Raw genomic sequence first — 27,871 nt, forward strand, 5'->3', positions numbered from 1 at the left:
TCATTTCTAAATTAAAGCAGCATATAAATTTATAATAACGTTTTGTATTAAAAAGTTACAAACTCCAACATTTTGAGTTCTGAAACCGTTAAGGCATTAAAAATGAGCACTAGATGGCGCCTGTTAACAAACAGTGCTGCCCATAAAAATTCAAATATAACTTCTTAGACGCATTATAACCGTTTCAAGTTGGCGCCATCTATACGCCGCATAACATCACTTAGTTTATTAGCCCGCCGCTTTAACCGATTCGTACGGGCGCCATCTATGCAGATCAAATAATATAATTTCAACAAGACTCACGTAGCGTGCGTTTTTAGAAACTTTAGTTACCAATTAGCGCCGTCTGTCTCATTTCTAGCGCCATCTTTTATTCAAAAGGCAAACCACACGAATAATTTAAAACATTTTATTTTATCTTTGATATTGTTTTGATTTTCAGCCGACTCCGACATTCGCTGCTTTCACACAACCCACAAAATATGTCGCTAATTGCGTCGGGCGTTCAAAACGGCGTAAAATTAATTAAATTTGCGAAGATTTGTGCACCTTTCTGCACCTTGATTCGCACTAATTAGTGGCGGCCAACGGTAATTTCTTTGAGTTGTTGCCGCTGCTTGAGCAACCGAAATCCCGCCTCGTGTGTGTTTGTGTCAACAGGCGCTCAACTCGTGATTGGCCAGAAGGACTCTGCGACAAGAAGTTGCCTTAATTAGGAAGCGTTTAGCGTTTTGCGCCTTCTTGACTTTTCTCAGCTTTAGCAACCCCCGCAAGGTAACGTAATCCTGGCACTCGTTTGCAATTAATTAAAAATTAAACTGAGGGCAATCAAAAGGAAAGCGGGCTATTTTGTGGTCGAGGGCAGTTTGCTAAGATTGATTGTGTATTGGATTTGTGAAGGGAACAGAAGATGTTAATAATGTAAACATATTTGTCAAGTATCTTTCTTCTTAAAGGGTGAAACTTGCAAATTTAGCTATTGAATAAACGCAATATATAAATAAAGAAAATAATAATATATACTTCCTACTTTTCAATTGATATTTCGTAAAAGCTGATTAAAAAATAACAAAAAACAATAAATAAATCAGAAAATTATCAAATATTTAAATATAAAGTGAAAGAGTCAAAAGACTTGCGATAACTTTTTTATATGCTCCCATGGAAAAAATGATAACATATAATAATGGTCATAAATCAAAATGTATGCCAATACTGAGCTTTATAGAAAATTGGCCTATAAATTAAAGATGTGGCAAAAACTAAAAGAAAAGGTTTAAGCGAAGGATAAATACTAACCTCTTTTAGTTAACATTTTTCTTTATCAACGTTAGAAAACTTATTTTTGTTGTTAAAAATGACTTTCAATAAAATGATGAAGTTGTTACTGGTCAAGAATTCTCCCTTAAAGTTATCTCAATCATGCCACAATGTAGAAGCACCTGCAACCCCTTTTTTGATGATGTTTTGCAACAATTTACTGCGTTTTTAATTTGCATTTATTGCATTTGTTTTTGTTTTTTGTTGTTGTTTGTTTTGTATTTTGTATTTTGCTGTTGTTTTGTTTTTGAGTTGTTTGTGTTGATGTATATTTTGTAGAATTTAAATACATTTAAATTTATGCTATGCACTTCGTTCAGCGTTTAAAACATAAAAAATTGCACCGCTCGTTGTTCTGCATGGATTAATCCTCCTCATTTTGATCCTCTCTTCTGTCTCTCCGTCTCCCTCTCGACTCCTTCTGCGTCTCTTGCTCAGGCCATCTCTCCTTCCAGCTGCAGCTGCTGCTCGTTTTAACAAAGCTTATGATTATTTTACAACTCGAGGCTTAACTGTAAAGTTGGCTACGTTTAACTTTAATCTCGCATTTCGCATTTCCTAAGTCATAGACAAGTTCAACTCCTCACTGCCATTGGACGATGGTGGTCAGAAGATGACCGTCAGCGGTCGTCGAAAATCAGTGGCACCTCCAGCCCCGCCACCGCCCCCAGCAGCCCCGCCTCCTCCAACACCCACCCCGACGCCAGCTGCAGCACTGGCCGCCAACTGTCCGCCATACTGCTGGGCATATTGATGGGCATAGTCCAGACCCACATCGCTGGGCGAATGCAGATGCGGCTTGGCCTCCACTTGCCCTCCGCCTGCATCCAGCTGGGGCGTGGCATCGCGATCATCCAGCCCACTGCTGCTGTTGTTGTTGTGCGAGCTGCCACCCGCACTTCCGCCTCCTCCTCCACCACCTCCGCCAGCTCCGCTGCTGGCCATTAGCAACTGTTGCTGTTGCTGCTGCTGTTGTTGCTGCTGCTGCTGCTGTTGCTGCTGCTGATGATGCGCCGCCGCATGCTGCTGGGCGCCATAGATCTTGGAGATATCAAAGGCATAGTTGGCACGATCCTGATACATCTTGGAGTCAAAGTAGGCCTTGGTTAGCACACTGGGATCCAAGTAGGCGCTGTAAGCACTCGCCTGGCTGCCAGCCGCGGCGGCTGCTGCGTTGCTCAGATACGAGCTGCGCTCCAAGGCGGCAAATTTGTCCATTTGCCCAGAGAGAGTGGCCTGTGGAGTGGAGAAGAGGTGAGGGTATTGATTATAATGATTTATTTTTTTATTAAACAAGTAAGAAACCTACATTCGAGTGTGCTCGACTGTGAGATACCCGCTACCCATTTTGAATAAAAGTAATATATTTTGCGTTATTATTCTCAACATATACCAAAAATACTAAAAATATACCAAACGGTATATTTGCTATATCGATATAGTACCACATTCAAAATATACCATAGACGGCACAATATACCAGATTGTCGGCCAAAGCTACTAAGACCCCTAGTAAGTAGGCGTTTTTGCCCATACAAAACTATTTCTTTAATAACTTCGACAATTTTTAGTGATCGCAATCAAATCAGAATTTATAAATACTATAGTTATTATTGTATATACCAAAATTCGCAGCTGTAGCTTGAAAATTACGCTTGTTATTCGATTTTTTTGATTTTCGGGGGCGGAAGTGGGCGTGGCAAAAATTTGAAACAAACTTGATCTGCGTGCAAACATAACAAATGCTGTCGAAAATAAATTATAGCTCTATCTCTTATAGTCTCTGAGATCCAGTGTTTCATACGGACGGACGGACAGACACACAGACGGACAGACAGACATGGCTAGATCGTCTCGGCTATTGGTGCTGAACAAGAATATATACTTTTAGGGTCAGAGATGCCTCCTTCTACCTGTTACATTTCCTGCCAGCACAAAGATATAATACCCTTCTACCCTATGGGTAGCGGGTATGAAAAGGTTAGCTATAATTAAAATAAATACTAACACTATTAGCAAAGCAATGGCCTTAAACTTTAATAATAAATATTTTAGAGAAATATTATACTCAGTGATTGATATTATTGTTAGAAGTTGATCCCAAAATATGTAGAGAGCATTAGAGTGTGTTAGGCTTTGACATGCAACGTGTTTCTATAGTATGTCTCTTTACTCAGTATTTTCTTTTAAAAGAAGTAATTAAATAGCCTAGAGGAAACAAAAGACTTATCAAAATAATTGTACTAAATAAATATTAGCAAGAAAGCGACTCGACTGTCAGATACTCGCTATCCGTTATCCATAAAAGCAAAACAGAGTATTATAATTAATATATGCCAAATTAATATATCGAAACTATACGGAAATATACCCAAATGTCTATTTGGTACATTGATATAGCAAGAGCTGTAAAAATTATAGATTTATCTCTTAGAGTGACACACAGACAGGGTCGGAGATTCTTTTTCTTGCTTGTTACATATGGGGTATAAAAGTATACGAGGATTTTATAAACATTTTTCAACTGCTATCATCTTAGAGATCCATTTGGACAAACTTGACTTTTGATCGTAATTAAAAATACACAATCTATAAATAACTTACAAATGTTTATTTGGACTTTTTGAAATAACCTTATTCTATAAATCTATAAATTATGTTATTTACATTATTATATTTTTCTTTTTATTATTTTTTAATTTATAAATTGTTCAGAAAAGTCTCTCGTGCAGAATAGAAACACCATGACACCCTTGTACTCGTTAACTAACAGGTATAATAATTTAATAATGGGTCCAAGTATAGGCTTCAGGTCGTCAATGGGCGAGTAAAACCCTTGGCTAGTGCAAATTGCTTAACACTTTTGCGGCTTTATTTGACCAACTAATTGTGGATGCAACATGAACACAACCCCAAGGGCAACAGCCACAGCCACAGCAAAAGCAACTCTTTTTCTCCTTCTCCTGCTGCTTATCTCGACGCGTCTCAGTTTAATTTTATTTGATTTGCAATACGTTTTTCATTTGCGACACCAGTTGTAGCAGGCTAAATAAAGAACGAGCTGGGACAGGGAGAGGGAGAGGGAGAGGGAATAAAACTGCGACTTGAACTGGGTGCAAATGCATGTTAGGGGTTGTTTTTGCTTCATTTCCGTTTTGTTTTGAGTGGTTGCTTTCGAGGGGTTGCGCTCCCCCGTTTCGCAGAGCACTTTGCTCTGGGCTATAATTATGTTGTTAACACATCATCATCGTCATCATCAACAACCTCAGCGCCAACAGTGTGAGTGTGTGTGTGTGTGTTTTTGGCCCGAAAGCGTTTTGGATTACAATTTGATTTGATTTGATTTGCGCCCAATTGGGAATTAGTGTGGATTGGTAAATATTTTGATGCACAGCGATTTAAACGGAGTTTTGTGTTTGCATTTCGGTTGGGTTAGCCTTCTCTTGCCTTCCCTTTCCCTGCATTTATTCCTGCTCTCAATTATATTATTATTTCAACAGTTAATTGATTTAGCTCTTTTTGGTTACGAGTGGTTTTTCCTCTTTGAAGGATCGGCTTAGCTCTGGGACAGGTTTAACCAAGCAGGTGATTCAAGTGTTCTTTCAGCTGTGTCAACTGAGTTGGCCTGACAACTGTTTAGTTTTAAGGCTTCTTTTTGGTAAAGTGTGGGAAATGCTGATGGAAATGCATTGCAAAATGGGATATTACTATCGGGAAAATCAGGCCAACTTTATTGAAACTTATGAGCCTTGAATACTATGAGGCTTCGCAAACAGTTTAAAATTCACAGATTAACCGCAGATAAAAGTAAATAAGTGAATCTATTAAAGAAATAGAAAATGAAGAATAAACATAAATGAACGAACATAAATAAATCTATTCCTACCTTAAACAATTCAAACATAGCAATTTGTTAAATATGGAAGAGATTCATTTACTTTGCATAATACCCTATCGAATAATCTTGAAACCTTTTTTTTTTGTCAAAACAGTTTGCGTTTGTTTCCTGTAAGATTTTCTTAAATTTGCTAAGAAAATGAATTTATAAATCAAAAGTTTATTTGTTTCTTAATCAGTTTCGAATGAAGATGATGAATTCGTGATGAATTTTACTATGGGGAAACGTAATAGAAATATAACTTTGAAACTACTTTAAATTTCTTAATTGTCTTCCTTTATTTTTCCTGATATTATTCTGAACTTCCTAATAGTTTAGTTTAAAATAAGACTATGTATGTAATAAAGCAGATCTCTGCTCATGCAGAATGTCTTTTCTCAAAAATTTATAAATAATTCAATAGGAAATTTATGAAATAAAGACAACTTCAAGCCATTGTAAAAAGTTCATTGGAATGTCTTTGAATACTCCGTACTCTGTAGGCTTAATTTCTCAGCAGACGAGCTGAGGGATGGGAGGAGCTGAGTTGGGGAAATCATAAACGCCGACTTCTAGTCCGCCCACTATGCAATTTTCCTATAGAGATTTCAATTTGAGTAACGCGCACGTTGGTTGCCTTTAAACTTGGACTATTATTATGGTCAAGACGCTCGGTTGCAGAAGCATATTATTAACTAAAACTCGAAGAAGACGAAGCAGACGCTTTCAACACCCGCAACACACACACATACACACACACACACACACACAGCAGGCAGACATCAATCACAGTCGCCAAATAGGCTTTTGTGGATAGAGAGAACGAAGACCCACTGGCAAGTTGAACAAAGCCAAGGCACAGAGTCATGTGATTTAATAGGTTGTTAATAAACCTTAACAGAGACTCGCAAGAGGAACTTCATACAAGGGCGGGGCGCTGACCACGCCCAGCTTGTCCAGTTTTTAGTTTTAATTGCCAATTTTTTGTTTGTTGTTTGCTGTTTTTTCGTTATTATTTTTATTTTAACGCCTCTGCAGCTGGTTGTGAAGTTTGATGTAACTAAAGTACATGGACATATAAACACCTGTCTGAGGTGTTTGTTTTTTTTCGCTCGGCTTGTTATCGACTGTGAGATCTGGGTGCAAGGACTAAATGTGTAATGACAAGTTGGCGGGCAAAATCCTTGGCATGACATGTCAGTTTGCTTAACTGGGCCAGGATCACACCGAGAGCTGAGTCATCGCCGCATGTTTTCCGCCTTTTAAAGTGGGCGTCTGCTCGGGGTGTGTGTAATTATGTTATTAAGCAGAGACCTCTCTACCTTGTCTCTCCCCCTCTCTCCCTCCCTATCCACTCTTGGATGGTTCAATAATAATTGGAAGCGCTACCGTTCGAGACCCTTTTGCGGGCAACTTCTCTTCTACTCACCTGCGTTGAGCTTGGCGTCGATGTCTGCGAGAGATGGCTGCCCAGATGATAGGCGGCCGCTGTGGGGCCGGGGGCAAAGTAACCCGGTGAGATGCCTGCAAGTGAAACACAAGACAGAAGCAGAAAGAAATAATCATAATACAATACAATACAGTAAAAAGAGAACACAAGTTTATAAAAATTATGACAATGGTTTTTGGGTCTCGCTGCTATGTGCTTAAAATAATTGCCACTCGAAATATTTTGCGCCCCCTTCTTATGCATTTAACTCTTTTCCCCTCTCTATCTCTATCTCTTCGCTTTAATTGTGTGCTGAATCAGCTATTTCGAGAGAGTTGTATCTGATAGATGGCCAACACACTGTTATTACCAATTGCCCTAAACGGTAGTCGTCCAGCTGCCCCGCTTAACCCGTCTTCCTCGTCGACCTCCACTTGTAAACGGCCTTTCGATAATTACAAGCGCCGCTTATTCAAAAAAAAAAACATAATAATCACAAGAGTTTTGGAAATAACGATTACGTTTACGATTTCATTCATGGCAATTGTTTAAATTGTTGGATGCTGTGGCAATTAAAATTGCTTAGACAACAACAAACTTCAAAGACGCCACAAAACTTCAGACCCACAAAAAAAAAGAAAAAAAAAAGAAGATGAAATACCATCTCAAGTAGCGACATTTCGAGATGGCATCATCTCTATTGTTAATCCACATAATAGTGGATTAGGTACTACCCCAAAACTTGTAACTTTAACTGGTAGCTGACCATCTTTTCTTTCAATAAATTAACATTACAATCGCATTAAAAATCACAACGCAACATTTGTGGATTTCGCATTCAACTTTTAACTGCCTAAGCTGGGGATTAACGTGCCTAAGAAACAACTTTTTTTGTTCTCTAATTTTTGCATATTTCGCTGTCTTTGCATATTTGCTTTATTAGCTTACAGAGCTTTCTAATGGCTCTAGCATTGTTCTCATATTGGATTTGTTTCGATATTAATTTGACGCGTGGACCCTGGCATTATTATTATTGTGACTAAATTTTTATTAAAGTTTTTTTTAAGATTTGTTATTATTTATTTCACTATTAAGTTGGCATATTAAATGATAAACAGTTCTATTATATGAAGTTGATTCTATTATAAAATAATAGTTGCAATGTATTTATTATGGATACCATTTTGTAAATAAACAAGTAAGAAAGTTACAGTCGAGTGTGCTCGACTGTGAGATACCCGCTACCCACTTTTAATAAAGGCAAAATATTGCGGTATCATTTTCAAAATATACCGAAAATACTAAAAAATACTAAAAATATACCAATTGGTATGTTTGGTATATCGATATAGTAAACCATTCAAAATATACCATAGACGGGACAATGTGCCAGATTGTCGGCCAAAGCAACTCAGACCCCTAGTAAGTAGGTGGGCAAAACCCATAAAAAAGTATTTCTTTAATAACTTGCGGGGGCGGAAGTGGGCGTGTGCAAAAATTTGAAACAAACTTGATCTGCGTGCAAACATAACAAATGCTATCAAAAAAAGATTAAAGCTCTATCTCTTATAGTCTCTGAGATCTAGGTGTTCATACGGACAGACGGACAGACAGATAGACACACAGACAGACAGACGGACATGGCTAGATCGTCTCGGCTGTTGATGCTGATCAAGAATTTATATACTTTATAGGGTCGGAGATACCTCCTTCTACCTGTTACATACATTTCATGTCGGCACAAAGTTATAATACCCTTCTACCCTATGGGTAGCGGGTATAAAAAAAGGAATTATGAAGTGGTTTTAAGGTGTGATTGTCACTGAAATTTGTTAAATCGGTTGCGATCAGTTAACAATCTTTGAAGTGATTTAGGAATTATTTTTTGCAAAAAACGGTTGCTTCTCTACGGCATATTTTAATATATAACAATATACCAAATATAGCGTTCGGTCTGCTGTAGTATTTTTCGGTATATTAATTCTGTATTCTTTACTAATAATACCACACTGTTTGTATTCCTATAAAATTTACCACCATTAAAAGCTGTTGCATGCTTTATTAACGCATATTGTTATCCTGTTCTCTCTTCGACCATCTCTTTCGCACTAAGCCACATTCGCATTGAATCGCATTGTGCATTGAAGCCCAAGTCCAAGCAGGCAGGCGACAGAACGAAGGACTGAGGACTAATTCGCTTTATTTATTACGCATTTCCTAGCATTTTTATTATCATTTCCGTAGCGCATAAATCATCAACATGCTTGGCTTTGTTCCTGTCTCGACTCTGTCGACCCTGTGGGCCACTGATCCTTAAACCGCCAACACAAATAATTTGCTGGCACATCAGAAACCCAAAGAAACTAGCGTTAAATTTGCCCAAAAATGAAGAGTGTACGAGAGCAAAAGAGAGAGAGAGACAAAAAAACGTGACAAATGCTAATTTAAAACCTCCAACCCAAGTTGGAAACTATGGTAGAAGGAACTACGATGTGACAGTGCCACCCCCTTGGGAGAAGGGAGTGGAGGGAGAAGGGTGAGTAAATCATGAATGGTAACTTATGCTGTGGATCCTTCTTCTGTTCTGTTCTGTTCTGTCTGCGATGTCAGTTGAGTTGAATGAGTTGTTAAGCCAGGATGATGACTTCACAGTTTGTCAGGACATGCGAGCGGGTGGTTCCACCAAACATAAACCAACAAACCACCCACCCACTCATCCACTCACCCACTTACTACCCTCCTAGCTTTCTCCCTGGATGTGCTGGGAGTGTCATAAACAAAGCAACAACCAGTCAGGCAGTCGAGTGTGCGGATAGTTTGTCATATTTCCATTCACTATTTCTCCTTTCCTTCTCTTATTCTCTTGTTCTAGCTAGTTTGGTTGTAACTGCCTTTGGGTGGGGCATGCCACATATCGTGCCACATTTGCATTTGTCTTACGTGAAGCTCATAAAACTCGCTGCTTACTTTGCATAGTTTTACTATTTTTCGATTGTTTCGCTTTTATTTATTGTTGTTGTTTTTCACTGAGCCGCTGCGGCTTTTATAGTTTCTGCTCAGGGTTAACTTTGTTGCCCTTTCCGTAGTCGGGTTGTATTTCAAAGGATTTTAATTGATTTTCAAGCAGTACAGCATTAATTTACTTGACAACATCTGGATTTTATTCGCATAACATTGTTTTTTAGTCTCTCAACTAATATTTATTTCGTTGAGATTAATTTTTGTATAGATTTTTAATTTAGTATAAAGCAAATTTGCGAAGAGAAACGCTTTTAATGTTCCCTTAATATTCTAATGAGATTTATTACATACTTCAATTCTAATTATCAAAAAGGTTTACTTGTAGAGTTCAATTTCTTGGCTATAATGTTATTTTGATTTTTGTTGATATTCTATTGAATAAACAAAAAGAATAACATTATGTCTCCCCTCCTCCGTTTTCTGTTTTTGATATTTTATTCTCCGCGTTTTAATGCATTTTTATATATTTTTTATAGTTATTTGTTATTATAATATTTCTCTGTATTAAGATATATTTGGTTGTCATTGCTATAAATTTGTTTTTAATATTATTTTATTTATTTATCAATGGATAACTATGTATTTATTGCACATTCTGACGCTAATTAAATGCAGTCTTTAAATAAAGTCTTTATATAGTTCAGGGGCTGCTTACCTGCTCTTAATGCTTCCACGGGTACCGATGGATATGGCATGGGATATGGGTAGCCATCACGCCTCAGAGCTTTGGGTTTGCGTCTGGGTCGATACTTGTAGTCGGGATGCTCCTTCATGTGCATGGCGCTGTTCAGATGCATTTACAGATACAATAAGTGAAGTTATTCTAAGAGGTTTGAGGAAGGGGAACTTACCGCAAACGTTTGGCCTCATCGATAAAAGGACGTTTCTCTTCCTCGGTAAGCAGTTTCCATTCGGCACCTGCAATTGAGACAAGTTTCAGGTTTGAGTTCAGTCTGAAGATGTTTAATGCGAGAAAAGTCGTTAATCCATTAGATACATTTACGTTTTGGGGCACTTGAAGTCGTTGTACTAAATGTGGCAAACACAATGGGCGACGCACTCATGGCAACCTGCCACAGAAGTGGACGCACATAAACATAATTTCCTAACAGGCAATACACACACAATCGGTAGAAACTTGTTTTGTGTGCACTAACAAGAAGGATACCAAATACCAAACAATGTTGTTGTCATCTCTTCCTTTCTATCTCTCTATCTCCATCTTGCTGTCTTTCTTTCTCTCTCTCTCTCTCTCTCTCTCTATTGTCAGTCTGTCCTTGTCTATTTGGCCACCATTGTTGCCAGTTTTGGCATTGTCATTTGTTGTTGTCTCGTTGCCTGTTTGTCAGTTCAGTCAGCTTGGCTCACACCACAACACAGCAGAGCAGAGCAGAGTACAGCAGTAAAGCAGCTCAGCAGAGAAGCGTCTCAGGGCGAGGACCTTGTCGAGTCCTTGCACGATAATGGCCCAAAACCAGCAGGTGGTTTGAGCCCATTTGGGGGCGTGCTTTTGTCCCGACTTCCTGTCTTTCTCTCTCTCTCTCTCTCATTCTATCTCCACAGTCATGTTGTGGCTCAACAAGGGAGCGAGCTCATGATACATAACATATTTGTGTATTTGTGTGTGTGTGGCATATGCACGTGCCACATACTCATAAGTGGCAAGTGCCAGCCAGGCTCCGAGTCACATTGTGTGTGGGGTCCTCTCGCATTGTATACAGAAATTGCAAATGTTTTTAAGTTAATGTAAAATGTTATAATGACATGTGTCACAAGGCTGCTGATAAAGCCTCAAATGCTGCTCAGAAGAGGGACGTTTGGTTAGTCAAGAACAAGGGGGGAAAGGTAACGGATGAGTTGTTCTTGCCACAAGGAGTCCTTCACTTGCTTGCCCCAAATGAGTCTATAACAGTCGTACCCTATATTCCAGTTAAAAGCCGCGCTAAAGGAGTTATTAAACGGGGAAGATAGAATTGAGATGAATGCTTAAGAGTAAAGATGGAATATTCTTTGTGGGAATATGTTGAAAGAAAATTAAGATATTACTTATTTTAAAATTTCCGATGATGAATACTTGTGAATATCATATTGTAAATGAATAAAATGAAAACAGTGGAGTCGCCAAAAGTATGAATAAAGTAAAATACAACATACAAAAAGATTAAATTGAAATATAATCTTTATATCAACAAAAATGATATCATAAATTTTGACTAATAAGGGTTATCTTGTGGCCGCTTATTGAGCTTAATAATATAAAATCAAACACTTGATTGCTTTAATCGAGAATCTTAATGAGAATTAAAGTATATTATTGATGAAAGACTTTTCCACTTCATTGAAATATTCCTATTATAAATACTAATAAAGTAATATTTAAAATGTTTATTCAAACCTTAATTATAAAGTGTATATATTTGTAGAGCCAATTTCTCAAATTATGTTTGATTTAAATCATTTTGTCGCAATCAAAGTCGCAAAAAAAAAGACAACTGAAATTGAAATGTTGGACTATTGAGCATTCGTTTTTCAACACAATCTTTTCTAAGCTAATCTTGATTGTGAGTCAACGATAAGTTAGGGAAAAGAAAAAGGAAATAATACCCAAAGGAATTGGGATACATAGTTCTCTAATTAGTTGCGACGTGTAATTTTAGTGGCTGTCGAGTGACACAAAAGAAAACACACAAATTGCATTGTTGTGCCACAATGTGGTAACAATAGTGTGGCACAATGCTAATAACAAGGCAACAGCAGCAGCCACCAGGACATTGACAGAGCTTTGCAAGAAACGAATGTCGAGCCCACACACACACACACACACACAGACAGACATACATGACAAACACACACCAAGCAGACAAAAACTATAACAACAAATGGCAAACAAAAGCACAATTGTGCCCCAAAGACTAGACACAAGTGGCACGCCCACAACAAAAAGCCGCCCCCAGTGCTACTAACGGGCAATAACTGGAGACCCACTCATAATGCAAGTAGCTGGTCTTAACTGGCAGCTGTTGCTGCTGCTGTTTCTGCTGCTAAAATACTAATTTATAGATACATTGACAGGCCGTCCAAGTGGCAAGTGGCAGCCGCAGTGGCAGAGGCTACTGGCCATCAAATGCGCAACTCAGCTCCTGGGCACGACACCTAGAGAAAGAGAGAAAGATAAAGAGAGCTAAACATATAATAGCTGGGGGACAATTCACATAATAATAAACAAGACGAACGGACAGTTAGATAAAGACAGTGAAATAAGAGAGAAGGGGAGTATGTGTCTGTGTGTGTGTGTGTGTGTGTGGGAGAAAGAGAGGCTTCTACAAGTTGTTCAGTTGAATAAACTAAGGAGGGCACAAACTGCTGAGTTGACATACCTCAAAAGGATGACAATTGACGCTGTCTGGCGTCGGTTGGTCGGCTGGCTTCTTTCCTCCAGCTGGGGCCTTGCTTAATAATTGATATGAAAAACAACAAGTACAAGAGTACTCATACTTAGACGTTGCAACTGACAGTTGCAAGTTGTGCTGCACACAAAACACAGAAGTGCCTCTGGCCTCAAGCATAATTAACAAGTTTTTTCAGACCAGGAAAATGCTGAACTGAAGCTGAAGATGAAGCTGAGCCTGCTAACCACAGAGCAAATATTTAACTGACGTCGGCTCCAGTTGCAGTTGCAGTTGCAGTTTGTGGTTCACACAGTTTACAATTGGACTGAACTCAGCTACTCATATATTCTAACGTATTTTGTCAAATCGAACTCAGCCACAATTTGTTTTTCGGACACTTCTTGAGTTCAACTTCAGTGTTCACACATCTCCACAATGGGGCTACTTATAAGGGGGATTATGGTATTTGTTCTTCCTGGAGTTTGGGTTCAATTTACCCCTCGATGTTGTGGACAGCAGCCACTCAAGCTGAACTCATAACTCGACCAGACAGATTTCGACTGTTTGCCACACAATTTGATGCTTTTACTTGACCGTTGTTAAACTCAGGGGGGAAAAAGGTACAATAACAAATTGTACATATTTTGATAAGCGATATTAAAAGTAATTTCGTTAAAATCCATTGTTTGGTGACACAAAAAGTATTTGTAAAGAGAAGCTTTGGTTGGAATGAATTCTATCAAACAAATATTTTGAGGGAATTTTTTATTTTATTAAATAATATCATGATATCACTAAGTTTTCAATGGTACTGTTTGTTACTTATACTGGCTCGATTGAATAATAAATTTGTACCCCATTAGTAAATAAAATGAACAAAAAAATACTAGTTGATCACGAAAATTTAAGTGGGTTAATGTTAAAATTTTAATAATGAATACTTTATTTAGTTTTCCTATGGAGCTTGCTAAAAGTGTTTTTCAAATGATAAATGTTTTTGTTAAATAAAACATAAATAACTTTGAATTGATCTATACTTTTATCTTCATTTTAGAAAATTTATACTCAATCTTCATCATTTAAAAAATAAATGATTATATTTGAATTTTCATATTCCATATAGAAAATATTCTATATATTATATTATAATGAGTACACTCAACTTCGATTATATGGATTACATTCGATATCAATTATATCGATTACATTCCCTGGCTTAACTATTTTACTTAATCGACGATTAATTATAAAATTCAACAATTGTTAATCAGTTGTTTACTTTAAAGAAATGAGTTATTAAATAATTATTATTTCATATTATTTCGACACCCCTGCAAATGCTGTGAGGTGTAATTAAGAACTGCTCTTCCCCTGAGAGAATGCTTGGCCCATCTCAAGCACACTCACACCTGTCAATTGCCAGCTCGATTTGCCAACCCCTTTTTAGAAAAATAAAAAAAGAACAGGAGAAAACCTTGCTTACTTTTTCCCCCCAATTGCAAACTAATCAATTGTTTGCGCTTTATTGTGCAACAAAGGCATCTTTATGAGAGGGTGGAGTGTTGGCCAAAAGGCTTGAGAGCTCGACCTTTTGTGCAAAGTCGCAATCGAATCGAGTCGAAGCGAAGTCAATGTCGATTTCTATGTCTATGCTAAAGTCGAAGTCGAAGTCTTTGTTCAGCAGCAGCCGTCTGTCAGTCATCCATTACTCGTGGGGCTGTGTTTAACATTATTTAATATTCCCGCAGGAGTTGGGGGCGGGTATACAAGTCCTTGATTAAAAAAAAAAACAAAGAATACAGGAGAACAAGAACAACAAGTGAAGGCGCTCGATTGCCGATTCGACAGGTTTTTCAATTATTTTCAAAAAGTAGAGAAAGAGTGCAACAAAAAAAAAAATGGAAAAAAGAACCGAATGCCATTTTGCTGTTGTTGTTTGTAATTGTTGTTGTTGCTGTCGCCCATTGTTTGTTTTGTTGTTAATTCAAATTTCCAGACAGTAATTAATGACAGTTACAATTTCAATTAAGCTCGCGCGCAGTAAAATTGTTTTCTATAACAAATTCCTCCCTCACCTCTCTCTCTCTCTCTCTCTGTCCCTCTCCCACGCTATGTCTGTCTCTTTCGGTTTTTATATTTTATTTTATTTTTTTTTGTTGTTTTTGTTTGCCTTTTGTTTTGCATAATAAAATAAATGGCAACGCCGACGGCGACGGCAACGGCAACGTCTGAAGAGCTCTCCACAGTTGCCAGTCGCCAGTTACCGTTGCTCAACACTCGACACTCGCTCGCTCTCTCTCTCTCTCAGTCTCCCTCTTCCTCTTTCTCTCAGTCTTTCTCTTGATGTGTGTGTTTGTGTTGTGAAAAAGTAGCTTTCGCGCCGCCATTTTTTGTGGCGCCTTTGTTGATGCCACAGTTTTTTTTTGTTTTTTTTTGTTGCTGTTGCTGCTGTTGTTTGCGCCTTTTCTCAGCGCAATTTTTCATAATGAGCCCTCTGTATTTCATTTTATTTGGTTTTTATGCCATTTTTCATATTATTCATTTAATTGAATGCCAGCTCAACTTTTTCAAGTGCAAAACTTTGTCATTTGTTTCAATGTGGCAAATGGTTAATGGTTTATTTCAACCAAGTTGCCACTTGACTGTGTGTGTTGCAACTTTAAACTTAACGTCAAAGCAACAGCCAAAAGATGTATTAGCTGAAATTCTGACGATTTTTAGTCTAGCGACATATGATTCAGATATTAAGTTTACAAAACATTTCTTGAATTGTTATTTCAATCGCTGCAAACTGTCAACTACAAACAAGATCGAAAACTTGAGAAAAGTTCTTGATTTTTCTTTTTCGATTTCCTTTAACGCATTACCCTACTTCCAGAGGCAACTCCTTGTGCCAAGGGCAGCAACTGACGGCGGCTTCTTCGTCCTTCGTCCTTCGTCCTGATCTCAACGCAACAAAAGCTGCAACTGACAGCAAATATTACACAGAACTGTCAATTGACATAATGGATTTGCCAAAATCCAACAGCAAACGGGGAGGACAGGCAACAGAAAAAGGTGAAATGAAAAGCGAACAAAAGCTCGCGCCTTCCTATAAAATTCAGTCCACAAACACAAAATGAATACTTCGAAACTGAAGTTTGTTGTGGATTGTATATTGTATGTTTGCTCTCTATTGTTGTTGTTGCTCATCGATTTTCATATATCGGTTTGGCTTGCTACTTGAACTTTGGCAGCTTGGCGAGAGGTAGAGAGAGGGAGACTGAGAGGGAAAGAAAGAGAAGGAGGAGAGTTTGAGAAGCGGGGCCCATTGCCTGATTAAGAAATCCTCTTTAATGGCTGTGAAAAAAATTTAATCGCCATTTGGCTATAGCAACCCTTATTGCCTCTTGATACCCTGTTACAATTGCAAACGGGACTATTGTTGAGCACTTCATTAAATGGTTTTTATTGAACTTAATAGTTGGCCTGATATTTATCAATAATATAATCGAGCTATTAATTTGCATATTTTTGAGTTAAGTGAACTTGTTACTTTGAAGAGTGAATTAACTTTTATCTCGGTCCTGAGAATTTTAATCTACAAAAAATATCGATAGCACGAAAATATTGAAGTAAGAAAGTGAAAAACTTCAAAAGTTCAAAAACTTTTAATTAAACTTCTTTTAATAAGGAAATGAACAATTTCATTAATTTTAAGACTACAAATCTTATATATGTTGTAGAGTAATTCTTACTTGCTTTGTGGATATAAAATATTTCTACTCTATTTTTCTAAAAGTCCAACAGCATCAACTTAATTTTATATAAAAAATAAGCTCTTCGAAAATTTTAGTTAGTTAGTAAAACTTGTTATAAAGTAAAACTTGTTACTCTTTTTAATTTGAAACTTAATTTGGTAGTTGTATTTATTGAATAATGAACAATATTTGATAACTGAAATCACTCGTAACCCAATTTTACATGGTAAATGAAAGTTGATCATATTTGGATTGCATTGCAATTACTTCATACACCTCCCGCGAGTGCCACGCCCACTGGCAAGATTGAAGCACAACGAAGAGTTTGCCTTTTGTTTTTGTTGTTGCTGTTGTTGTTGCGCTCAACTGCACTGCAAGTGAGTCGCGTTTAATTTGCATTGTTTGTGCTTAAACAAAGGTAAAATGAGAAGAAACAAAAAATAAAGAGAAAAGAAAAAGTCATTTCACAAGTGCTAGATGTGGAGAATGCAGACCAAGGGGGAAATCGAGCAAGTGTGGAAGTGGATGCCCCGTCGAGTTGTATTATTAAAAAATTGCACAAATTGCAAATGGCTGCCCCAAAAAGCTGTGGCAAGAAGCTGAGGCAGTGCCATTGATGGGCTTATTGTTATCGCTGTTATGACAGCATTTCTAGCACTGATTAGTGACAAGACGGAGAAGAAGAAGCAGGCTATGAAGAAGAAGACTGCTCATCGAATATGCATGAGATTCTTGGGCGAAAGGTAGACGAGCAACGCAAAACGCATTGTTATGCTAAAAGAACTCACTGCTGTCAGTTGCCACGTGCCACGTTTTTGGGCTGCGTGTGTGATTGAAATTGAATTTGATGCGAATTGAAAATCCCGAATCCTGCAACGCAGACTAAGAGCGATAAGAAGCCAACAGCAGCAGCTTGGGATTAGCCAACGCCCCCGGCAGAAATAAACTACTTAACTTTGCAACTAGTTAAGCGGCGAGACAATGTGTGGCAGGCGGCAATGATTTGGCAAGTAACAGACCCAAAAAATAACTGTCTGGTGGAGAGGGAGAGGGTGAGGGGGTGGCAACCCTTCTCGATATTATCAACTGAGATCTCTGTGCTCTTCCTGCCATTGTTTGACAGCCGCTTGTCAGTTTTGACAGTTGCGATGAGTGCGTGTTTTTGGTTTGTCATTCTTCCGAATCGACTTGCCGGTCTTTGGGGTGGTATTACGTTGATTAGTTTAACTTGCATAACGGGCGAGGAGAGAGTGGAGGAAAGTGGGCGCGAGTCTAGAGTAGAGTAGAGTAGGAGATTGGCAGGTCGTGTGCCGCCTCTTAATTTAGTTTTGTGTGAGATTTTCATTCATTGTTTCGCAGATTACAAACATGCCCAAGTACTTATAGCAATACCCATTGTGGTTGATTATATTTGCTGCATAAAAAGATAATGGAAAAAAGTGCGAGAATAAAGCGCATTCTGCTAACAAGTTTGTCTACCACCAGCTCATTGCCTGCTCTTCATATTTCGATAGCGAAAACAATATCCAAAGCTTCTTTGTGGGAAATTCTGTGTATGAAAGCAAAGACAACTGACTCACCCAGCCTCTTCGATATCTCCGAATTGTGCATTTTGGGATTATCCTGTGCTATCTTGCGTCTCTGTAAACGGGACCAGACCATAAACGCATTCATTGGACGTTTTATGTGCTCCTCATTCTGGCGCTTCGTTGTGTTCTGTATCATCAGGCTGAAGAAGACATCGCTGGAGGTAAAGAACATATAAATTCGTAGTTTCTTATTAGTGTATTTAAAGTCACGATAAATATAAAATACAATTATTTTATAATTTAATGTGTGAAATGCAAGAGAAATCACTTTAAAGTTTATTTTATTTTCTTGAAATATAGATATTGAATATAATGCTTGGATTGTATTAGTCTAATCTTTGTAAATAATTTGAAATTGTACAACGAATGTTGCTTATTGCATTAAACAAACGTTATTATTCTATCATTAAATTATATATCTAATCTATTACAATCATAAATAACGTGAATAGTATTTAAATTTGGCTTAATTACCAGCCGAAGTAGCAAATGAAATTTTGTTAAATAAAATACCCATTATTGTTATTCTCTGATAAACTATTAATTCTCTCTTTTGCATGATGTAAGTAAATTTAATTATTGCTTTTATTTCAGTGACACATGAGTCACTTGGAATGAATCATTGCAAGCCAACAAATTGATTGTCTGATTGATTAAACAATTGAAACACTCAAAATAAACACTTCAACAAACTGCAAAGCATCTGAGATGAATTTATTGAATGAGATTGATTTCGAATTAAATGGATTATCTGAATATTTGCAAAGGAACTAAATATGAATAACCTGTTAAGCAAGGTCAGCAGTTTAATGAAATTTTGCAATTCGCCGTTAACTGCAATAATTTAAATGAATGAATTTATAATTTTTAATTTAATTTTATTTTGATGGGATTGAAATTCATTAAATATGTGAAGCGAAGGTAAAATTGATTAAAATTCAAAAAGTTTTCTCCTTTATAATTTATTGCTTCGAAACGTAGTTCAAATTAATAGAAGCTAAATTAAATTATGAATAGCAGTAAAATTGAAATCAATTTAAATTATGTAGTGTTACAAAACAATTTTCATATTTAAATTTTAGAAATAAGGTTTTTTCAATAAGAGTTCAGACGTTTCAATACTTGTAGTTTTTGAAAAGAATCGCATACAGATCAAAGACAATTCCCATCTGGAAACTTCACTCACCTGGCGCTGCTGCCGCTGTTCATGAGGCTGCCCATATTCTGATGCAGATTGCTGATGGGCGACGCCTGTGAATTGTGATGCAGATGAGCGGCGGCTGCGGCTGCCATGACGCTGCTCGTGGCGCTGGACGTGGACGAGTGATGCACTGGCGCACTGGAGTTGGAGCTGCCAAGACTGTGACCGCTGCCCGCTCCCAGATGCTGGCCAATGCCGTTGCTATGCGGCTGATGCGACTGTGATTGGGATTGAGCGTGAAGGGAACTCGATCCGCTGCCTGTTGGCTGGCTGTGATGTGAGGCTGACGATTGTGATTGCTGCTGCTGCTGTTGCTGTTGTTGTTGCTGCTGCTGTTGTTGCTGTTGGGCCGCTGCTGCTGCTGCGGCGGCTGTTGCTGCCGCCTGATGATGCTGATGCAACTGCGAGTGCTGTGAGCTCAGATGATGAGCGGCCGCTGCAGCTGCCGCCGAATGATGCAGATGTGGATGCAATCCCAACGAGCTGCTGCCGCCGTTGCCGTTGGGTGAACCGCCGCTGCTGTTGCTGTTGCACTGATGGTGATGATGATGCTGCTGCCCCAACTGACCCAGCGACAATTGCTGACTGTGATGATGGGCGTGGCCGTGACTGTGATTCTGTTCACCGCTGTGTTGCTGTTGCTGCTGTTGTTGCTGCTGTTGTTGTTGTTGTTGTTGCTGCTGTTGCTGCTGATGGTGCTGAATCAGCTGTCCAAGATGTGTGCCGCTGCTGGAGCTAACCGAGCTCAAATGACTCTGCAAGGGATGTGCGAGCGAAAGGCCAGAGAGCGACAGATGCGTGGATAGACGTTCCATCATTTTGTTGACGGAGCTGCAATCAAAGCGCTCGAGGCTCTTGGCCGGTTTGCTGTGGAGTCCTCTGAGGCTGCTGCAACTGTTGGTGTGGTGCTAAAGGTGTCGGTGGCTATGCGGCGTTGAAGAGTACAGGTCAAGCTGTAATACAAAGAGGAAGTACTTACAATAGTATCTTAAGGTGAATATATCTTTAATTTCAATTAAATTATAATATTTCAATTTCAATACAACAATACTAATTAAAGGCAAAAATAAAAATCATAATTTAAATTTGAACAACATTTAACTTTCTATTTGTAGTAAAGTAGAACTAAGATTTGTCTGATAAAATGATTCGAAAAAAAAACATAGAAAATATATATCATTGGTAATATGTGGACACATTTCTACTCTATAAACCTAATTTCTTTATTTATTTTATTATGTATAATCTTGATAATCTATATTGTAGTCATTTGCTACAAAATTGCAATGTTTTTACTAATGTGATATGCTATCTATACAAAAAGCAACATTTATTCTCCTAGATAAGTATCGAATTTATTCAATTTCATATTTATGATTTTTCAATTATTCTTTCTTTCGAGAAGTTGAATATTGAAAGTCTTCCTTTGTTTTCCAATTGCCAAGTTTTCAAATTATTTAAAAGTCTGTGACAAATGCCAAGAGCTCAGCTCTCATTCATGCTTTTGGGCTTTTGTTAATCAATTAACTAATTGATTTGAGCTCTTAAAAGTGTGTCGCCTGTCGCGTTGTGCCCCCAGCCACAGCAGCAAAAGAAAACAATGGACCTGCCCCAGAGCCACTTGCTCTGGCAGTCGCCACCTCAACTCGAGTCTCGAGCCAGGAACTCAAACTCGAACTCGAAAACCTTTTTCTCTGCTGTTGTAAGCTATATTGTATTGGCCGAATGTCAACCCTTATAAGGACGCTCTGCACACGCCGTCACAGACGTCGTCCAGGACCATGAACCATACCGTAACGTCCTGTTCATTATGCATCGGGGCACTTGAAACCCATTTCTTTTTACTCCTTCTTCCCCACCAGAAAAAAGCTGGGATATTTTACTTTTTAAATACGGTCAGGTCAGGTCAACATGAGCGTCGGCGTTGATAGGTTTTTCAAACTCTCAATTCACATGTGCGTGCATTATAATCGGGGATTTATGTGGTCCACTTGATGTCTCATGCCCCAAGGCATCGCATTAATGTGTTAAACACACATATGCTCTTGCAAAAAGGGTTCAACGCTTTATGGTCAAGAAGCTGTTGCAGTTGCCAGCGTTCTGCTAAATGCTTTCAATTTGCTTAATGGTCCAGTAAGGATGACGACGACGACGATGCTTCGATTTTGGAATACAATTGAGTTGGGAGTGTAGAAGACATTCGAGCATATATTTGGATGTCCACACGGTCATCATGAGTACTAGAGTGTGCTCTGCTCTTTAGCTCTCAAATTGCTGAACAAATGTGTCATCTGCACTGCATATTTGCATAGAAGAACGGTCTTCACAATTGGAAAGTTTAGGTGGGAGTAAGTGAGGGTGGGTGTATTGAAGGTTTCATCTCTTTTATGACAACAAATTTTCAAGCAATTTGGTTTTATAATGAGAAAGTGCTATTGATAGTGTGGTAAATATTAAATTAAAATTATATTAGTATTTTAATAATATAATATAATTTTAAAAGCATTTACTTTTCAGGGTAAATAAATGAATCTAAACTGAGAAAATACTTATTTTGTATAGAACAAATACAGATAATATCAATATTGATTTCATATTTTATGATTACGTACTCAACTCAAATTCAAATGTATTTCCTATTTATACTCCCATTTTTCCTTTATATCAAAATACAATTGAGCTTTGAATCTTTTCTGTTTTCTGCCATTAAAAGTTTAAGAAAATGGCTTTAAAAGTATTAAAAGAATTCTTGAAAAAAATTTTATTACTAATTGGAAGTTTAATTTCACTAAGTTTCTCGGTACCTTCACAACATTTTTATGCTTCATGCTTAATGAAATACAATATTATGATACTACTTTAAATACCATAGCTATTTATTTTTTGGACTGTAATTTTTTGCATCCCTTTTCTCTAGTGTAGAAGAGTATTATAACTTTGTTTTTTTTTTATCTACTTTTAGTTATTTGGAATGCACATTTTCGTATAAGAAAACCTTCAACAAGTTTTGCAGAGCAGATGCGATCATTTCATTGCGACTTTATGGTCAATTCACAGTGCGTTTATCTTAACAGTAATATCAGTTAGTATTCTTTATTCATGTTGGTGCTCTTTGTCGGAGCATGTCATTGTTAATCCTTTTGGGGCACTGTCCGTTATCCTGCGAGTGGCTGTTTCGTATTCTACGACAACTGAGACATCTGCAACTGCTTCCGGGCATTATCCACTTGGTGTTAAAATAAAAATTGCCCAGGCATGCGTATTAAGCATGAAATTTATATTAAAGAGAAACAACAACCTGCTGCATTGAGTGCAGGGGTAAATGAAGGGGTGAGGGGATCGGGACACGCATATTTGTAATCTTTATGGAGTGCAAACAAATTTCTGTGTTGTCAAGTTTGTCAGCCAAGGGAGCGAGAGAGATAGAGAGAGAGGGAGACAGAGAGAGAGAGGGAGACAGAGAGAGAAGCAGCTTCGCAGGGAGCGTCGCGTTATGGCACCAACTGCTGCTGCTGCTGCTGCTTGAAGCTCTCTCGGTGCACCACAGGCAACCACCAGCACCGGTTGCACCACCAGCTGTGCACAAATTGCACTCCCGATATTTTTATTTGCTGTGAATATCAACGGCAAATGCTACCAGACCAAAACCCAACCCAGTCTCCCACTCCAACCCCAAACTGAAATCCCCCAAAGCCAAACTCCCACCTTAAAGCTCTCAACCCTCAGCATAGAAGATGCCCACTCGACTAACGGCAAATTGTTGGCCGAAATATTATTATCGATCAAAATAGACAGCGTGGGTTAATTTTAGATTCCCATCTTCACTCGCAATGCTTTCTCTTTCACTCGCCTCTTGCTGTCTCTGTCTCTGCACGTTAATCCAGTAACACCAGTAAAAGCGTTAATAGATATCAGCCAAGTTATTTATGATCATTGCAACGACTGACTTCGTCTACGCGTCTCGCTTTGTTATGCAAAGCTGCGGCAACTGATTCTTCCACGCAGTAGGAGTAAATTACCCCCGGCTAGCCATGAGAGCAAATACGTGTGTATACCCTCTAAGTAGAACTGTGATAGGGTATGATGTGCAACAAGTTTAATGTAAAAGTAATAAGAAATGAAAGTATTATAAAAATACGATGCAATCTTTAAATATTGTAAGTACTTAAATTATGATAAGTTTTTTCTAATTTGTTGACTATGTTATGAGAAAATATATAAATAAAATCTTATAAGATTTTTAATCTTAAAATATTTTTCTTATATCAGAAAATAGTCTTTCATCAAGTGCTCTTGAAATGCAAAAGTGTTTTCTTACTTCAATATTTTCGTGTTCTTCACCTAGATTTTATAGAAATATAATTCTTAGTACTGAAATTAAAACCTTGATTTAAGAACTCTTGTTTTAGTATACATAGCTAATATATATTGTGTTGTTCCAATTGAACAATTGAATTAAAAACCCAATACTTTGTTTTAAAGATATCTGAAATGTATTATAAAAATGTGGGCTGAATGTAATATTATTTCCAAACATTAAACTTTTATGTGCAGCTAACTACTATTTTATCTAGCAACTTATTTATAAACATCAAACAGAATTCTATTACTACTCTTTGCAAGTATCCCCCATTGTTTAATCATTTGTTGCAAGGTATTTTGTAGTCGATCGCTTTACAGCTTTGCAGCATTCCGATCTGGAGCAGAGAAGGCGTTGCATTTATTCCCTAGCAGCAACTGGTAAGTGGCTACCCGTTGTCGTTGTCGTTGCCACGAAAACTTGCAGACTGAATGACTGCGACTTGGCAATGGCAACGTGAAGAGTGCTGTGGCAGGAGAGGAGGGGGAGCGGAAGAGAAGCAGGGGATAGACTCTGCTCGTATGCAAGTGGTCAACTGGACAGTTTGGGGTCCCCAGACAACGCTGGCTGTCTGACTGGCTAGCTGGCTTCTCGTTCATTTGTTCATCCGTTTGTTGCAGTGTCAAACAAGAATTATGATCGGCTTAGCCACATGCTGAGCCTGCCCCAGAGGCAGAAGCAGAGGTGGCAGATAGCATAGAGAGCACTCTGGAGTGGCAGTTAGGCTCGAGACGCAAAGAATCAAGAATCGAGCATCGAGAACTGTGAATCGTGAATCGAGAATCTCAATTCAATACAGGTAGAGCTTTAAGTGTCTCCACTTTGTGTTGAAATGTATCGTTGTGCCCCTCTACTTATGCTCACAGTCTTCAGTCTTGATCTGTCTCTGTCGCTGTCTCCGTCTCTGTCTCCATCTCCATCTCAGTCCCAAATCCCTTTTTCATAACCATTGAAAAGTGTCTCTTGGGCACACGCTGTGATTGTGATCCGTAGCCCTAAGCCGCTGGGGCCCCCTAATGTTTGTAATTAAGAACTTTCACACTCGCAACAATCGCATCGTAAATGTATCTCTTGGTTTAGTGTCAAGTTCATGCCAAGGGCAAACCTCCAAACCTCTAAACTCCACTTCAACTCGCCAACAACATGAACAACAACAACAGCAACAAACCCAATACTATGGTATGAATATTAATTAGAATGCCAAGTTATTTCTTTTCTTCTTCGTTTTGTTTTTCTTTTTGTAGTCTGTGCGAATATACACAGACAGACATATAGTCGATACTTGATATTCCAAAGTACAGCCTAACATTTGGTTTGGAACACTTGTCCCTCTATTTGAGGTTCATTTGTAGACACACTTAGATTCCCCATTGTTGGGAATTTTGTTAACAGCAAATATTCGTATTCGTATTTACACAATTGTATTTGATCTTTCACAGTTTCACAGTTGTGCCACACATAGTTGCATGTTAGTGGGGAGTTACGGTTCGCCATCTCATTAAAAAGCACGTCACTAAATCGTTTGTTTTGCCCATTGTGCTCTCAAGTATTTTAGCGCAAATTGCGTCATTCCTAGTTAGGGAATTTCACTCGAGAACTAACTGACATGAGAAAGAAGTAACGCAGCAAAAGAGATACTTCATATTAGATGGCAAAATAGTTGCCAGCTATCATTAAAAGAAGCGAATTCTTCAGTAAACTGAACTTTGAAATGATGTATCAACGAACTACTAATGAATTAAGATCATATTCTCAAAATACTTTAAGCAAAATAATAAGATTCTATTAGTTTATTAAAATTAATAGATGAGAAAGTTCTTTGACAATTTAAAGTTGCATATTCAATAAAAAATATATCTTTATAAAATCAGATTTCTACACATTATTATAATGTCTTTCACTTTTTCAAATCTTTTCAATTTTTGGCATTCCCATTCTCAGAAAAACTATTCACATAATAAAAGCTAAAGTAAATATTTGTAGCCAAAAGCTTAATCCGTTGAGTTGTTATTTTTATGCTCGAACTTTTCAAATTCCACACAATCTTCGCCGAAAAACAAATCGCCAAAGAAGGATGTAAGAAATGTTGAGAGTTGAGAGTGAGACTGACACGAGCGAAACGAACTCACAAAGATTCCGACAATGATGATTCTGCACAAATAGAATGATTATCCAAAAATATTTAAATGGATAACTCAAAGTGAAATAACTATTCGGAGAGGCCAGAGATTCAAGCTTGAAAATGACTTTATTTTGTTTTGATTATTACTCGGTATTTTCATTTATCTGTGAAGGGGAATTGCACGCGAACGAGTATCTTTAATTCAAGTTGATTTCTTAATGGTTCAACTAACAGATCAATTAGTGTACGCTGAGTATGAACACGTTGAATATTATTATTTTCTTACATGGTTAGTTAACAGAATAGACATCAATTCAAACGGTTTTAGTAAATAAGTTTCAAATCTTATAATTGTTATCTAATTTTTCTACACTCTTTCATTCAGATTTGAATTTTCTATTGGACTTACCTTAAATATCGCTGCATTGCCTTTGTATTTTCTAAGCCGCAATGGGTATTGAAATATATGTATATTCTCTATAAGTAATGCCTTATAACTATGGATTGTGTGTGGTTATGGTTATGACTGCTTTGCTGTGATTTGTTGTTTTTTCTCTCTTTAAATTCCATAAATCGTTGAGTTGCGTATAATTTTCTTAAACAATTTATGTTTACGAGCGACTTTTATGAGCTTAACTTAACAGAACTGAGCTGCTTGAATTTTTGTATTTGTATTTTGTATCTGTATCTGTAGTTGTTTTTGTTTTATTGTTGTTTTTGTTTTTGTTTTGGCTGTTGTTTGTTTTACACATTACACATGTTGGGGATATCACTAGTTTATGTTTATTTATTTTCTTTATTTGTTTATGATGGCTTTTATTTGAGCGCTGGTCTTATTCATTAATTCATTCACGAGGCTTCTTCGCGTTGTTCTTGTTGTTGTTGTCGTTGAACATTGAATTAAGTAGCTTATGGTAAAGATTTCACGATTTTATGAGCAATATTAACACGTTCTCTTTGATTCTCTTGTTAGAGTTTGTATTGTTAGTCCAATTGGAATTTGAGCGATTCTCAACACTGTAAAAGTAATTGCAATTGGAATTGTTGTTGTTGGTCAGTTATGTGTTGTGTTGTATTGAGTTGGTTTAACCGTCGGTTGAGCGTTTCGTCAAGTTGATGCAATGGCCAATACTTGCAACTGGCAACTGCAACGCGACAAAACAACAAATTCGCTTATTGCCACAAACGTTTTTCCGGTCTGCTTGTTGTTGTTGTTATTATTATTTAACTATGGATTAAAACTAAGGCCGTCGTTGCTGCTGCTGCTGCTACTGCGACTGCTGCTGCCACTTGTGCTGCTGCTGCGACTGCTGCGGCTGCTGCTGCGACTTCTAAGCGCTGCCTTTGGCTTTAGCTTGGCGGATACGTTCCGACGCGTAACTAAAAACTTGGCGCGCGCACTCACACGAGCCACACAGACGAACGAGTCGCACGGACTTGTCACTTTTTTGGGGGGTTGGCTGCAGCGACACCGACAGCAACGGCAACGGCAACGGCGACAGCGGCCAGCAAAGCCATTCACAAACACTCACACACACACAGTGGGAAGCTTTACCCATGCTTACTTTTAGTTGCTCGCTCAGCGCTCAGTTTTGCTCTCTTTCGCTGCACACACACACACACTCTCTCAACTGGTTGGCAGCAGCTTTTTATTGGTTTATTTGTTCGATTCTCTTGTTGATTAATAAGTTTTTTTCTCTCTGTGCCTGATGACAATTTGTAACATGTGAAAAAACACGCTGAAACATAAGAAAATGTTGTTGTTTGTTTCCATGCAAATGAGAGAGGCATGCATATATGACATGCCTATGTATGTGTGTGCA

General features: G+C 37.9%; 1 protein-coding gene across 1 annotated transcript; it reads right to left on the reverse strand.

The window, feature by feature from the left end:
• Positions 1–1,464: 1,464 nt before the first annotated feature.
• LOC117570218 (hormone receptor 4) lies at positions 1,465–27,462 on the reverse strand. Its single transcript, XM_034251716.2, has 7 exons — positions 26,458–27,462; positions 19,552–20,519; positions 18,357–18,520; positions 10,499–10,565; positions 10,303–10,430; positions 6,627–6,721; positions 1,465–2,556 (listed from the first exon to the last, which is right to left on the reverse strand). The coding sequence occupies exons 2-7, from the start codon at positions 20,382–20,384 to the stop codon at positions 1,927–1,929; spliced, it is 1,917 nt and encodes a 638-aa protein (XP_034107607.1). The 5' UTR covers positions 20,385–20,519; positions 26,458–27,462; the 3' UTR covers positions 1,465–1,926.
• Positions 27,463–27,871: the final 409 nt, after the last annotated feature.

This window comes from Drosophila albomicans, chromosome 3 (assembly GCF_009650485.2).
Source record: "Drosophila albomicans strain 15112-1751.03 chromosome 3, ASM965048v2, whole genome shotgun sequence".
NCBI classification, from domain to species: domain Eukaryota; kingdom Metazoa; phylum Arthropoda; class Insecta; order Diptera; family Drosophilidae; genus Drosophila; species Drosophila albomicans.